Raw genomic sequence first — 15900 nt, forward strand, 5'->3', positions numbered from 1 at the left:
TCTGCACTGAGTACGTATGCTTTTGATACTTTAAGTACATATTGCTGATAATAAGTGCATGTAAGTTATACGTACACTTAATCACAATTGTATGATTTAGAATATATGTAAATGCTCGTTCCGGGGCTGGCGTTTCCAGAATTTTCTTGTGCGCAATTGGAGGAAAAAAATAAAGGTCAAAGTGGACATTGTGCAATATTGCTCCGGCTTGAAATGTACGAATAAGAGAGAAAACACTACAAAAACAGTTTTAAAACGCATTTGAATCTCATTAAATAACATTTATGGACGTAAAACGTGTTTTGCTTTTTTCGTTAGGTGTTCTAGAATATTCTGGAAGGCAAAGAATCTGCACCAAAGTTCCGAGCAGGTAGTGCGCATGCGCTGGATATTTCACGTGGAGAGAGCAGAGATTCCCCCCTCCAGTGTGTCAGATCAAGAAGAAACCGGGGTGCAGCAGCTTCACGTCGACTACCAGACCTCTCACACATCCAGAAATGGTAAGATACTTTGTCCCAAAACTGTCGGTATTTATAATTAACGCCAAAGACAGACAGATATTAAAATACAGGATAAAGCAGCAGGCTGCATACGACTGCTACGTTATCGTTAGCAGATAGCTAATGTTGTGTAAGCTGTAACATCGAATCACAAGGTCAAGCACTTGTGAGACAAGTGAGAAGGAAACATTTGCTAAACACAGCCATGTTTATCTTTATCATACACTGTAGACCGTCAGAGGAGACAAACGAGCGTTAATTAAACGTGTGCGTGTGCAGCTAACGTTACAAACTGATTGTCAGCTAACACATATCTCTGCTCCCTTGCTTAGTTGGTTTTTGTATCATTAAACGCGACACCTGGGATCCTGTGTAGAGAATGTAATAGTGTAACGTTAGCTAACCAATCAACTAATCCTGACATTCATTCATTCATTCATTCATTAATTACTGGAGCAGCAGCAGACACATGTGGATGGATGAAGTGTCTGATCGCACAGGCTGCCCAATATTACCACTAATTCGGTGTTATCATCTTTTAAACTGTCTTATTATGACCCGTTCGTAAGATTCATCTGTCATATTGCACTATGCATGCCCTTGGTCGGTGAAAAACATGAATTGCATGCTCGTTTAAACCATTTCCTGCTTCCGTTACGTAGACTCTGACCTCACGCCCTCTCAGTGCACGCTATAGGTTAGATTAGACGTTCAACTTTATTGTCATTTGAGTACAAGTACTAAGACAACGACATGCTGTTTACCATAAAACAAAAGTGCAAAAAGCAGTATTGTACAGAATAACCAATAGTAAAATATAGAGTAAACATGAAGTAGTAGTAGTAGAATATACAGTAAGGGATATATATATACACACACACACACACACACACACACATGCATACATACACGTAGAATTTGTGCAGCAGTTAGAGAAGGCAGTACAGGTATAAGTAAAAAAAGATATATAGTGCAGGTGTGAATAAAAGAAAATTAATGCTAATAAGACATAGTTGTAAGTATGATATGAGCACTGTTTATACACTCTAGATCCGATATGTACAGTATGAGACCCTCTTAACTAGGGCTGGGTATCAACAATGATTTCCCGAATCTATTTAATTCCAAATCGCAAGGTCCAGATTCGTTTACATTACTATCAATTAGGTTAACGACATTTCAGTTACAATATCAATTTAGCTTGGATACAAAAGAGATTCTCAGAGAACTTATGCTGTAAATTGTACAAGCAAAAAGCAACCCTCAAATAACGCACCAGGTAATGTTTACAGTAAGAACAGACCACCACCCCAAAAAAGTTTGCAAAGTAGTTTTTACCTAACAGGATTAACATGAGAGATACATCCATGTCACTTAAATAAAGATTGATTTTAATTGGAGAATTGATTATTTTAACCCAGCCCTCTTAACATAGCAGCAGTCTTTTTATAGTAACTTATTTGTGCAAAGACAAACTGTACTGTACATGCTAATGAGGATAAGATTTGCAAAATATCCTGGTTTTATTACAGTGATGTTGTGGGGAATTTGGACTCTTACAGCACTAGAGGCACCACTAAAAATACAGACAGTGAATATAATAGCAGAATATTATATGGATTAAAAAAAGCCCCAACAGCTGGCAGTTCATTACGTACATCTAGCAAAAAACGCTCTGTGAAAATCCTACTCTTAATGAATGTTATAATGTGCAGCTTTTAAATAAAATAATAAAAAAAAAAAAACTGCAGTTTGTGGTGCTCAATAAATTATAACCCTCATTGATATAAATATGGTGAAACACTGCGGTTTGATAATTAGCTGGCAGTTAAATCTTATGCAACCTCATAAAATACTGTAGAGAGAACCTTCTGGAAGACTGGAGAACTTGACCTTCATGTTAAAAACCTGGAGGACGTTTTCATCACCAGTCAAGGCTTTCATCACAGTTTAGTGTTAGTTTGTAACTGGATTTACCAGCTGTGGCTGATTCCCCTAAACATCCCAATGCCTCTACATTGGCGTCAAAGTATTTCATCCTTGTCCTCCCCTGCCTCGGGTTAAACTGTCACAATGAATACGTAACTCTACCCCCTTTGACCATCTACCGACTGATCCTTCAACAAACTGTCCTTAACCCCACCCCACCCCCCCCCCCTTACCCTCCCTCCACCACCACCACCTCGTTCCCATAACAACCTTCACGCAAGGTCACTCATGCATCTGCTGCTATCAGACATGTTGGCAGCTGGTGTTTGAAATGTTCGTGTCCTCCCTCATTCAGCTGCTACTTGTTGCTTGTTCTTTTCCTGGAATATTTAAACATGATGAAGAAATGCTGACTTTGGTTACACTTGAGTTTCGCAATAATTGACTTTACAAAGGTTGCCTCTGTGGAGGAGCTTCTAATTCATTGGTTAGACACAGTCTTTAATTAAGCTCTCTGTAGACTTATCTCACCCCCCCCTCTCTTTACCTTCCTCCCCCTTTACCAACAGATCAGCCACAACTGCTGATTAATCATTCCTGTATTTTAACCAGACTTTTTTTGTATTTAAAAACATTTTAACTAAACCCTGAGCTTGTAAAAAGTTTTTCAACTGTAGTTGATTAGATTCAACTTTATTGTCATTGTGCAGAGTACAAGTACAAAGACAGCGAAATGCAGTTTGCGTCCAACCAGAAGTGCAAAACAGCAGAAAAGTGCAATGTGATATTCAAGTATTAGACAGGTGGTGCATAGGCAGGACAATACATATATTGCAGTGTTATATGTGGTAACATTAGTGAGTAAGAGTTGTCATACCGTATGCTTTGCTATTAGGCTGCATGAAATCACATAGAGATCGTATTTCATCAGCATGTGCTTGTTGCAAAACCCCACTTTAAATTCAGTGGGGGTCCAGGGTCCACTGTCTTTAGGTTTGTCTAACACAAGCTCGGACAGCCCCCTTGTGGTATTAGTGGGTTCTTGCAGCAAATAAAGGCTTTATTCGGTGGTGGTAGTGTAACAAAAGTAAAATATTATTCGATAGTAATTAGGGCTGGATCTGGATATTTGACTGTTCGGATATTCATTGGTTGGGTAGGTATTTGGGTTTCAATTTTGGGATTTGAATATTCTTTTTTTTAATTTAGATGTAATAAAGTTGCGACAGATTAAACTGATGGAGAAACGCCATCCGACGTCACGCTGCGATGGTCTGTCATATAACCGGAGATCAGACTTGTCGGTGTGTTTTGAGGCGGTGTGAGAGTCCCGTACAGGAAACGGGGAAACATCACTGCTCCTTTCGCTGCCACGAGATAGTTTTAAAACACCAAACGAAAGCACCGAACTGCCCAGGAGTTTGTGGAACAGCTGACTGTGTCCTCGGTCCCTCTTTTCTTTCTCTTTCTCCGTGAAATGAAGCTGCCTTCACGTGCGGTCGGGAATGTCAAGATCTACAAATGACCTGACAAAAAACAATAATTGTGAAGTCTACTTGTGCGACATTGGGGCAGTTAAAGAACACGACAGGACGTCGCACAAATAAAGCCATTTAAGTGACGCTCCCACCGCAGCTCAACCCTAATAATAATTGATTGTATTTGCTGATATTTTTCCTCTCTTTTTGGTCACTGACAGGCCTTCAGAAAATTCCTTCCCTTGTTCGACCGGGTGCTGGTGGAGCGCTTAGTCGCGGAGACGGTAACAAAGGGCGGCATCATGCTGCCAGAGAAGGCTCAAGGCAAAGTGCTGCAGGCCACAGTGGTGGCAGTAGGTCCTGGCTCTGTCACTCAGGTAAGATTACCTCAGCCTGGTATTAGCACGGGGGGTCGGACTGGGGGTGGAAAGGGGACTGAGTACCCAAAAAGTACCCAAAAAGATGCTAGAATGAATAGCTGTGGATGTGGGTAGGGGCCCATAGAGAATGCCTTTCTACAGGGCCCAGAATTTTGTGCTACGTCCCTGGGTATTGGAGCTTATTTTCTGGCTAAAACATTAGAGATACTGGCACATCTGCTATGAGGAATGTGGGGTTTTATAGTTTTTTTGTGGTATTAAGCTCTAAGGGCTGTTGTGTAACTTTTAAAAAAATTTGTTTTTCTTTTTCTAGAAAGGGAACGTGCTGCCAGTCAGTGTGAAGGTTGGAGAGAAAGTACTCCTACCAGAGTACGGTGGAACTAAAGTCAGTCTGGACGACAAGGTGCAGTAGCTTTTCATCTGAATCCGTTGAGATTGGTTTCCTCTTGTACCTTCCTTGTGTAATTTTGTTATTCTATCCTCTAGGACTACTTCCTGTTCCGGGATGGAGATATCCTCGGTAAATACGTGGAATGAGTCTTCATTTTTGTCGTTGCTGTAGATCATGTCAAGTCCCTGTCATCCATACCTGGAGAGAAGGAATTAAGTTGCTTCTTTCATGTCTGTTTTTCTTTCCTTTTTTCTATTGCAATTGTAAATAATTCTAATCACATTTGGTAACAATAATAAAAAGTGAACTGTTGATTTTTGTCTCATGATTTCTGCTTTAGCAGTTTAGATTGAGTATACTTGTAATTAAATATGCTAAAGTAAAGATTCACTTACTAGCTTTTTCTGTAGCCCTTGACTGTATCTCAGCCGTCTTCAGGGAATGAAACGTAGTCCCTTATACTACTCTTAAGACTTACGAGAGATCTCTCAAACAGAAGCGGACGTGACTTGTGCTAGGCCAAATTAAATCTGGGGATTTAGTGCAAGATAAACCCACTTGATCTCACTTAATCTTTCCAATTTAAAAAAGAACTTAAACTAAAGGCTGACAAAAGTGTTAAGCTAAACTTGTACTATGAGATATAGGGCAAATTTGATGACAATTTGATTTTGTGCAGAGGATCGTTAATGCTGTACTACTGATTATATTCTAGTACTCAAATACAAGTAAAATACATTCAAACTCGTATTCAGAATCAGAAAAAGCTTTATTGCCATGTACGTTTTTTACACATACAAGGAATTTGTTTTGGTGTTGTAGGTGCATGTCACACATTGTCTAAATATAACAAGGTTAAGAAAATCAAGTAATAGAATATAAACAATATAAGTATAAATATATATACACAGTATGTATTAAAAATAAAAAGAGCAGTACAGCAGAGTAAGTACAGTGGCATGTAGAGGTGGAGAGAGTCAGGGTGGGTTCCGGGTCTTGTTGATAAGGCCTGTCGGAGGGGAAAAACTGTTGTTGTGGCGTGAGGTTTTGGTCCTGATGGACCTCAGCCTCCTGCCAGAGGGGAGTGACTCAAATAGACTTAAATTTTGTCAACTTATGTACATGAATTACCAAAGTAAGAGAAACTTGTATTGATCCCCAGATGGGAAATAAAGCTGTTGCAGCAGCATGGCAGCATGAGGACCGTGATAAATACAGATTAATAGAGAAAGTAAAACAAATAAGCGCTATATAAAACTAAAATAAGAATAGAAATAGACATTAAACAAGAGCATATGGAGACAAAAATAAAGTGACAGTAGTGTGATTAATAGCAGAAGAGTCACAAGTCATGTTACCAGACTGATTTATAAGTAATGGTATTGAGTGTCTGGAATAACATAGAAAAGTAATATAAATATAATAGAAGATGATGCAAAAATCAGAGAAACATGAGCATAACAGCGTTTTCCATACCATTATAAAGCTCAGGTGCACCACCTAAGCTGACTGAATGTAAAATCAATATAAGCATCAAAACTACATGACTTAGCTCAGATCTAATTATTGTAGTGTAAGCTTTTTGGAGTGTTATTTATTTATCATCTTCTTTAGCTTTTCCAACATTTTAGACACATATATGGTAATAATACTGGTCCAAAAATGAAGTCAAATTGCATCTTTCTTTTTATTAAAAAAGCGTTTCAAGTCTTCCTCTCTGTGTATATATACTGTCTGTTTATATGAGGGTGTTTATAGTGTAAATATGTTTGTATTATTATTATAACATTCTATTTTTTTCTATTTCTTATAATACTTTCTGTATATTTAATGTGTATTTGTGTTATTCTGATGTGTGTACATTTTTTTCTTTTGAGCTGCTGTAGCACAGGAATTTTCCCCAGTGTGGGATTAATAAAGTCTAATTTATTTTTATCACAAACCTAGGGAAAACAGCAATATAACAATATAATATCAAATATAAAAACAATAGTGTAGGTATCATATAAGAATAGAATAGAATGCCTTTTAATGTCACTATACACATGTACAATGAGATTAAAAGCAACTCCTTTTCCAGTGCCAACATAATATATAATATAGATATATAACAGAATATATAAAAATATTAGATTAGATTTTTTAATTTTTATTTCAGGTTCTCATTTGCAGCGGCGACCTGGCCAAGAAAAGCATACGCGTACAAGACAACATACAGTTTCACATTCATACAATACAGGAATACAGAATACAATAGGCTACATAAAGTGCAAATTAGGTTGGCATTACAAAGCTGGCGCGAAGGGAGGTGTAAGTAAATCGGAGGATATGCAAAAGTGAATAAGGTAATAACAACACAATATACATGAATAGACAGTCTATAACACTGCTGAAATGTAGTGAAGAGTCAATATACAGTTAGTGCAAATAGTGGTCTAGGTGCTAATGTACATCAGGAATAATGTAAATATGAATTGACATACTAGATAGATATACTAGATAGACTTTATTGATCCCTAAATTGCGAAATGTCAGTGGCAATAGCAAATATAAGTATATATACATACTTATACTTAAAATATACTTGTGTGAGGTATATAATAATCCAACAATACCTGTTATAAATGACTTTCATATACTGTCATATATGTATTATGTTGGTGATTTTACTGACGCACTCATGTTGAAGCAGTATTTAATGTTGCAGCTGGTTAAAGTGGAGCTAATTTGAACTATTTACTTAACTAACAGTCGTGGACAGATTAACCTGTTTGGAGCCCCCAGGGCAAAAACCTTCTGTTAGGCTCCTTTTTTATTGAACCAGTGGGGTTTGGTGTTGTATTGGTTATTACTGAAGCTGCCTCTGGGGTCTGTTAATTCTATCAAAGACAGTTAAGAAAGCAGAAGCTCCATGTTAATACAAAGTGTGTCATTATCTCAATACACAGGGGAATGACATAGACCTTTTTCACGGCAGACATGTTGACATGTCATAGTAGGAAAAGCACAGGTGTATTCAAAACCATTAATGATGGCTGCATTCCACTTAGGAGAGGTCCTGGTGTTGTACATGCTGACTCACTGAAATAGCTCACTGGGACACTTGATGGAACTGAGCCATTAAGGTTATCAATTTCAGCTGTGCTTTTCCTACTATGACAAGTCAAAATGTCTGCTGTGAGAAAGGTCCATTGTGTAAGAACAAATACAGTACTGTTTGGAAGTAAAGGGGGAAATAAATGCAACACTGTAATACTATTTGCATTTATTTACTCAAGTACTGTACTTAATAGTTCAAAATGAGCTCCAGCTCAAGCACCTGCAACAGTAAAATCCTGCTTTTACATGAATGAATGAATAATAATAATCTAATGATATCATGTAGGCCTATAGTATAACACAGGGGACAGTTTTCTGCATTGAGTACTTTCACTTTACTTTGAATACTTTAAGTACATTTCCTTATTATAGGCCTACACATACTTTTACTTAAGTAATATTTTAAAGGAAGGACTTTTTGGCTAAATATATATATATTAATATATAATAATAGCCCATTTCCACCAATGTGATGAAAAGAAAAACTGATCCTGCAAGTCAATTATAATAAGAAACGTTTCAAAATAATGATTTAGTTTCGCAAAATAATGACTTATTTCGCAAAATAATAAGAAACTTTCGCAAAATAATGAGAAATTTTCGCAAAATAATGAGAAACTTTCGCAAAATAAAGATTTAGTATCTGAAAATAATGACTTAGTATCTAGAGAGACTATCATTATTTTTGAAAATAAAAATCTCATTATTTTGAGATACTAAATCATTATTTTGAGAAAGTTTCTCATCAAAATTACTTACAGGATCTTTTTTAAATCAAATTGGCGGAAATGGGCTTTAATAATATTCAATATCAAGTCTTTTCTTCGTGTTCATATCAGACTGTAACGTTATATCAAGAGGTTCCTATCTCTCGTATCCTAGTCCGCTGCTACAACACAGCGGCTGACGAACATCCGGGTATTCTGTCGAGATGGTCATGGCGGAGGGTACTGCAGTTCTCAGGAGGAATCGGCCTGGAACCAAGGCAAAGGTGCGTTTTCACGCCGCAGGAACACTTAACCATTACTGCAAAAATGTCCGCACGACTCTGCGATGCTGTCTCCTTTAAATCGCGTTGTTTAACTTAACGTGTTTTGTCGACAACTTAGGTCGCAGACAACATATAGGAAAAGGGGCCTGACCTAGAAATGGCCAGCTAGCTAACGTTAGCTGTTGCTTCCGTCTAGTTCCTGGAGTAACGTTAACTTAAATGGGGGCTTGCTCTACATTTCGGAGCTCCCTGTGATAGTCGTTGTTGCTTAAATAATAAGACAGTCAATTTGTTAAATGGAGTTTGCACAAGATTCTCAATCATGGCTAACTTATCACCTAGCGTAAATGCTCTCTAGCTAGCTAGCTAGCTAGCTGTTGCAGGAAGCAGTCGCACCCCAGCTGACGTTATCCAACTAGCTAGCGTCAGGTTAGCTTCGTAGCTGTGTAATAATGTAGAAAAACGTATGGCTGCTTATTTTGGCAATAAGGTATTCTCAGAGCAGAGCTTTGTTAGTAACCAAACTTTAGACTTCAGCTAGCCAGCGTTACCTTCTCTGCCGGCATACGTCAGATGACAGCTATGTAGTTAGCATTTTTATGCTACAATGTCCACTTTGGAATGTAGACTAAAATGATCCTCCCTCCGTGTATAGGATTTCTACAACTGGCCGGATGAATCATTTGAGGAGATGGACAGCACCCTGGCTGTCCAACAGGTGCGTGTGTGTGTGTGTGCGTGTCCATGTGTGTGCATGTCCATGTGTGCTGTGGGTGAGTGCTGGTCTCAACTAAAATCTGTTGTGTGATGGTTCTGTTTCAGTATATTCAGCAGAACATTAGATCAGATTGCTCCAATATCGACAAAATCCTGGAGCCTCCGGAGGGTCAGGATGAGGGGGTGTGGAAGTATGAACACCTCAGGTATGTTGAAAAAGTTTAACACAAAATACTTTGGGCACATAAAACCAACAATATAATAAAAGAAAAACATATGTTACTAGCCCTCAATTGTTGTGCTCTTGTTCTGTCCTTGCTGTAGGCAGTTCTGCCTGGAGCTCAATGGACTAGCCGTAAAACTGCAGGTAAGTGATCTAACTCACAAGATATACAAACTATTTTTTTTAATTATTTTTTTATTTACTGATTTTAAGGTTGCTTAGATTAAATGATTTTATCTGTCTTGTACCGAAAGCGAAGATCTGAATAAGATGCAATTCAAAGTTTTAAAGGAACACACATTTTGAAAAAAGATCCATTGTTTTACCTCTTTATAAAAGGAACATACACCAAAATCATTGACATTTCTTGAGCAGATTAATTAGTACGTTTCAGCGTTTGTAGATTGAATCAAATTGCTATAGTCCAAGGTATCATGTCCGATATCACAAATGATGAAATAGTGAAATGAACGGGTACGTCCTTCCTTTTGAAGTGGCTTAAAGGTATGTTCAATTTGACTTTGTATCAACGTAACGTCAGCTGTAGTGATGCCTGTCTCTCCTCTTTTAGAGTGAGTGCCACCCAGACACCTGTACCCAGATGACCGCCACAGAGCAGTGGATCTTTTTATGTGCTGCCCACAAGACACCCAAAGAGGTGAGTCGGGACTGTGGTTTACTCAAAGCTTACTTGTGTGACATTAACGGTTTTAAGCTGAATTTTTCTCATCCCCTCTCTATGTAGGAATCCCTAAGCATGATTTATTTGTCTCTGCCTTTGTGCAAAGTCAAACAGAAACTTATGTGTGTTTTGTGCTGCTGCATCCACAGTGCCCTGCCATTGATTACACCAGGCACACGCTGGACGGAGCTGCCTGTCTTCTCAATAGCAACAAATACTTTCCCAGCAGGTCAGTCATCTTCCTTAAACCTGCAATAACCAAACAAATGGTTGCCACTTGGGGTCAGTGGAAACAAAGTGTAAACACGACATAAGCAACACAGATACAGAGCAACAGTCGTGTTTGTGTCCACCTGATGAGTGTAAGTCCATTATTCGATCCCCGACTCTGTTTTTTACTCTCTACCAACTCCTGAGGGAAACCCCTGTCTCGTTAGCTGCCAAATGCTCCACTAAGTTCATCAGCTAGTCTCGTAACTGTGTCTCTCTGCTGTACAGTGGGCTTTTAGAGCTTTTTCTCTGAAAACCGCTGCCGGCTGCAGCCGAAAATGTCATGAGAGCAGTGAGAGTGAACCAAAACAGTAAATCCATGGACCTGACAGATCAACAATGAGCTGAAACTCACAATAAAGCTCCGTAAAGTCGCGAAAAGCTGCGGATTCAGCTGACAATTCTTTGTAGGTTCATCCCTACGAGCGAACACTTTCACATTGTGTGCTCTCCACCAACTCCTGAGGGAAATATGTCTCTTTAGCTGCTAAATGCTCCACTATGTTCACCAGCTAGTCTCTGTGTCTGTCTGCTGTTTGCTGCTCAGCAGCTAGAGTACAGTGGGTTTTTAGAGCTTTTTCTCTGAAAAAGTCAATATGAGAGCACTGAGAGTCAACCAGAACAGCTAAGCAATGAGCCGGCTCTCATTATAAAGCTCTGTAAAGCCGATGGGAGCTGCAGATTCTCTGTAAATTCATCACTGCAAGTGCTCACGATGACAAGCTTGCTGTCAATCCGACCTGTGACGGTTTTACTGCATGTCTTCACCCCTCTCTCTCCCCTTTCATGTCTCAGCTTTCCTGTCCAATAAAGGCAGAAATGCCCCCCCCAAAAAAAAGTGAGTGCCGACTAACAACAAATCGTACGAATGAAAATAGGGTTGCACTCTTTTGGAGGCATCCATGGTGTTGCACTCAGTTGTTCACATGAAAAGTGACTGAAATAGTTGTTAAAATGAAAGAAGAGAGCTTGAGAGAAGTTCAATTCCTGCATACCTTGTCATCTCCCTACACGCTACTCGGTGATCCATGAACAAGAAGAAACGTTATTTGAAACAAACTGGCGATGCCTTTATTGCCGTCATGGCTGGCATGGTTTTTTTTTTAATTGCTATTAGGAAGCACTGCACTGTTGCCTTTCATTAATTATATTTTCACACAGCTTCCTTTGTCTGATTTGTCTTTGTAGGGTGAGCATCAAGGAGTCATCAGTGGCCAAACTAGGCTCCGTCTGTCGTCGCATCTATAGGATATTTTCTCATGCCTACTTCCATCACCGCCAGATATTTGACAAGTATGAGGTAAGTTTCACTGGAAATATCTTATGAACCAATTACATGTAAAATGCTTTTATCTGTATTTTGGTGTGTATTCCTGATTGATTTAAAGTGCTCATATTATGCTTTTTGGCTTTTTCCATTTCCTTTATTGTGTTATATATCTTTTTTTGTGCATGTTATAGGTTTACAAAGTGAAAAAGCCCAAAGTCCACCCCAAAGGGACTTACCATCTCCAACAGAAAACACTGTTCACAAACTGCTCCAAACAGCTCTATTGTAGTCCAGCCTTTACTTCAGAGACAAACGTGGTCACTTTGTAACACACGTTATAATGCTCGCCTAGCTGCTAGCATGGCACGCCCTCATACTCTGCTTCTGACTGGCTAGTAGTCCTTACCTAGCTACTGTCAGGGCACGCCCTCATACTCTGCTTCTGACTGGCTAGTAGTCCTTACCTAGGTGCTGTCAGGGCACGCCCTCATACTCTGCTTCTGACTGGCTAGTAGTCCTTACCTAGCTACTGAGCATGTGTGACTCCCAACAAAGATGGAACAGAAGTGAGAGGTCTCACTCTGTAGCTAAAACAGAGAGCTCAACACACAGGGTGAAAAGAGGAGCTGCAGCAATGTGCAGTTCAACTAAAATATGGTGTTTTTTGAAAATAAAACCATGTAAACCTATTCTGATATAACCTCTAAATAAAATTATGAACCTGAAAATGAGCATAATATGAGCACTTTAAGGCAGAGGCGGAGCGGGAGGGTGGCTTCTGGGGCTTTACTCCCAAAGGTTTTCTCAAAAGCCCTGAATCTTTTAGGGTTTTAAAACAACTTCAACTTTGTGTCGTTTTCCCTCAGTCTCTCTGACTGGAGCGTCTAGTCAATGGCGCTGAAGTTCTATTACTGTGGCAAATATTGTGTGAACAACTCCTAAAAAAAGGGTTTCAAAATTCCTGCCCTATCTACACTACGTAACTTAAAAATAGTAACATTGGACGATTCTTGCCTCACTTTAGGTGGCAGGAGTGAAAATAAGTCCTCAACATTTGTTGTGTTCTGGTTTCACAATGATGAAACCGTTTAGCTGACAATTAGATCCAAAACAGGATGTCGGCTCTACAGGATAATTCATTCTCTTGGCAACTATCATCTCCCCCCCCCCCCCCCCTCCCCAAAACAATGTATAGATTTTTAGGCATTCTTTTATGAAATGGCTTGGAAAAAAAAAAAAGTGCAAATAGCTGCTGTAAATAGAGCACGCCCCCTGACCGCCTTAGGTTTGGGCTGAGCCCTAAATGTTCACAATGTCTGGCTCCGCCCCAGTCGTCAGGTACAATTACTCTCTTAAATCGCAAACTCTATAATAAGGACTATAATTGTCATGCTAGTAAATACTATCCCCCAACACACATTAAACAGCCAATGTCGGGGATGATTTTCTGAACTAGATCTTTATGTAACTTGCCTGTAACTCTCTTAACCTTCCTTAGAACCGGGATGCAGGAGTTAATTTGTCGTGACGTGTTTTTCTGTGTTCAGAACGAAACGTTCCTTTGTCACCGGTTCACACGCTTCGTAATGAAGTACAACCTGATGTCCAAGGACAACCTGATCGTGCCCATTCTGGAGGAGGAAGTGCAGAACACCTCGTCAGCTGGGGAGAGCGAGGCCTAAAGACACAAGCTGCTGCCATAAAGGGAGACCCCTACGTAAAACACAAGTTTACACACGACAGAGGCGACACACACACACACACACACACACACACACACACACACTCTACAGTGTATTACGGCTCCTGTCTAGTAACACTGTCCATGTCCCCTCCACCCTTGTCACCTGTGTCTGTCTCAAAGGAAGTAAGGGTTAAAGAATAGCGGGAGCAGAGTTCAGCCATGCCTGCAGGACAAGATGACGTTTTCTATCCTATTTACACTCTGTGTTTATTCAGATTCACACCGTGTGTCTCTGGATACAGCCCCCGCTCTCACACTACTCCTTTTAGGGGAAACCCCTTTTCCTTTTTAGTCTTCTTTAAGCAGCTGGATTTGCAAAAAAAAAAAATGTAATCATGGTGACCGGTATTGTTGACAAAGGCACACACTGACAGCCTCCCCCCTCCCTCTGTATATAAACCCCTTAATTCACTATCATGTTTTCTGATGGTGCTTCACTTTTTTTGTGTCTGCTTCTGTTCTCTCTATTCGCTTTGTTTGTGTTGCCTGTTTTTGGGGGGGTTGTCCCATGAAATGGATCACTAAATTAGCCTGCTGACTTAGTAATGCTATTTAAACACAAATGTAGGTGTGTGGCTTGCGTGGTAGTGAACAAAGACAAACTTAATCTCTAGCTTTGTGAGTGTACTAGCAGTCAGATATTCTTTCTCTTTGGCCTCTGAAATTATGTCTCAGAGTATTTAGAAAAGGCTTGTTGGCTAACTCTGATCCTGCTTTGTGACATGCCCCTATTTTAATGCTGTGTAGAATGTGCCTGATGTTCCCTTTTTCCTTGACATGATAGAAACCACGACTTTCTGTGACTGTGCTGCTTTAAGCCGGTTTTTACTTAAACATTTGATGAGTAAATACAAGGAAAAGATGAAGTATCAGCTACATTTACGTATCGGAGCACAACCTCCCTTCTTTTACCCTCCCCCTCATTAAGTTATTCTGTGGGAGGAGTCTTGTCAATCCAAACCCACTTTTTTTTTTTTTAAATGGACTAAAAAATTTTGTTACTGTCGACATTTTCATGATGTCTGTTAATAAAAAAGACCTATTATTCAGCTGGTTGTGTGGACATTTTAATGTTATTCAGTGTTTCTTGCCAACTGTGGTGTGAAACTTAACACTTATGTTTGTCAGGATTAATTAGGACTGGAATGAGTCCTACGCTGCATCTCACGTCACCAAAATTGCCTCCTCGAGTCCTCAATTTGCCTCCCTTCCTCACTTCTTAGCCCCTCCCACAGAGGAATAGGATTGGGCATCGAGAACTGATTCCTACTTGGAAAATTACAATTCCAGTACAATCGTTTCTTTATTGGAATCGTTTAGAGGATTTGGTTTCAAATCCTATCATCGCTTCCCAATTTAATAAGCGCAGGTTTTGGTTTCCGTAGCAGCCAGGCGCTTGTTGTGCCTCCAGGAAGGCTGCTCTCGTGTATCCTTGCACATAGCTCCTCGGTGATCCCTCCTCGCTCCTCGGGGCAGAAATGAGAGCTTTGAGATGGCCTTCACCGAGGAGGGACAGAACAACTTCCGGTTTAGTCGAGGAGATATCAAACAAGGGTGATGAGATTCACCGCTAGACGGTGCTCACACCTGGCATTAATGTGTGTCTTTGGTGATCCGATCACAAGTGGACAGCTCCAAGTACGCCTGTTCACTTCAGCAGTAGAATGTGTGAATGGATCTCACTTCCCCACTCTACATGCAAATAAAACGCATACATCATTTCCGTTTGCATATACCGGTAGATAGCCTACATATTTTAATGAACTTTTAATAAACAATTGTTTGTTATGTGTGTACATTTTAGTCGTTACTCATAAATCATCAATTATTCCAGAAACGTTTGATGGCTAATGAAAAAGCGCTGCCTACAGTCTTTGTGCACAGAAGGACTTCACTGCCTGGTGGTGGAATGTGTGTAATATGTTCAGATTTTTTAGGTTAACTTTATTATCCTAAAAATAACGTTATCTGTCTGGCAGTCCCTGGGGACCTCAGTACCGTCGACACAGCCATTTTTGCCAGGCAACTGGGGCGCACAGAGCTCCGGGGAGTCGGGGATGAGAGCAGTCGGGCGGGTGTCAGATCTGTGCAGAGCCACAGAACAATAACAGACAGCAAAAACACATGACTGACAGTATGATAATATCCAACACACAATATTCACTCACTGTGGTTTCTGTGTAATGAGAAATACTTTTGTTTAAAAATAGAAAGGTAGCCAAAATA

General features: G+C 39.8%; 1 protein-coding gene across 3 annotated transcripts; it reads left to right on the top strand.

Moving 5' to 3' along the window:
• Nucleotides 1-249: 249 nt before the first annotated feature.
• On the top strand, nucleotides 250-14723 carry LOC116048608 (MOB-like protein phocein). 3 transcript variants are annotated; one of them, XM_031297949.2, is made up of 9 exons: nucleotides 250-500; nucleotides 4129-4284; nucleotides 9424-9486; nucleotides 9591-9691; nucleotides 9810-9852; nucleotides 10280-10366; nucleotides 10540-10619; nucleotides 11849-11960; nucleotides 13478-14723. In XM_031297949.2, the coding sequence occupies exons 1-9, from the start codon at nucleotides 498-500 to the stop codon at nucleotides 13610-13612; spliced, it is 780 nt and encodes a 259-aa protein (XP_031153809.1). In that variant the 5' UTR covers nucleotides 250-497; the 3' UTR covers nucleotides 13613-14723. The 3 variants fall into 3 exon arrangements, with proteins under 3 accessions (XP_031153809.1, XP_031153743.1, XP_031153678.1); XM_031297818.2 differs by lacking the exons at nucleotides 250-500; nucleotides 4129-4284 and adding an exon at nucleotides 8636-8768; XM_031297883.2 differs by lacking the exons at nucleotides 9424-9486; nucleotides 9591-9691; nucleotides 9810-9852; ... (2 more) ...; nucleotides 11849-11960; nucleotides 13478-14723 and adding exons at nucleotides 4601-4690; nucleotides 4774-5003 and having other exon boundaries at nucleotides 300-500.
• The last annotated feature ends 1177 nt before the right edge of the window (nucleotides 14724-15900 follow it).

Source organism: Sander lucioperca, chromosome 8, assembly GCF_008315115.2.
Source record: "Sander lucioperca isolate FBNREF2018 chromosome 8, SLUC_FBN_1.2, whole genome shotgun sequence".
Lineage (NCBI taxonomy): Eukaryota > Metazoa > Chordata > Actinopteri > Perciformes > Percidae > Sander > Sander lucioperca.

Bases quoted from the DNA above. Each gene is read 5' to 3' on its own strand.
- LOC116048608 (XM_031297949.2), top strand. The intron at 4,285-9,423 runs GTAAGATTACCT...CTCCGTGTATAG, and splicing joins GTCCTGGCTCTGTCACTCAG to GATTTCTACAACTGGCCGGA. The intron at 9,853-10,279 runs GTAAGTGATCTA...CTCCTCTTTTAG, and splicing joins GACTAGCCGTAAAACTGCAG to AGTGAGTGCCACCCAGACAC.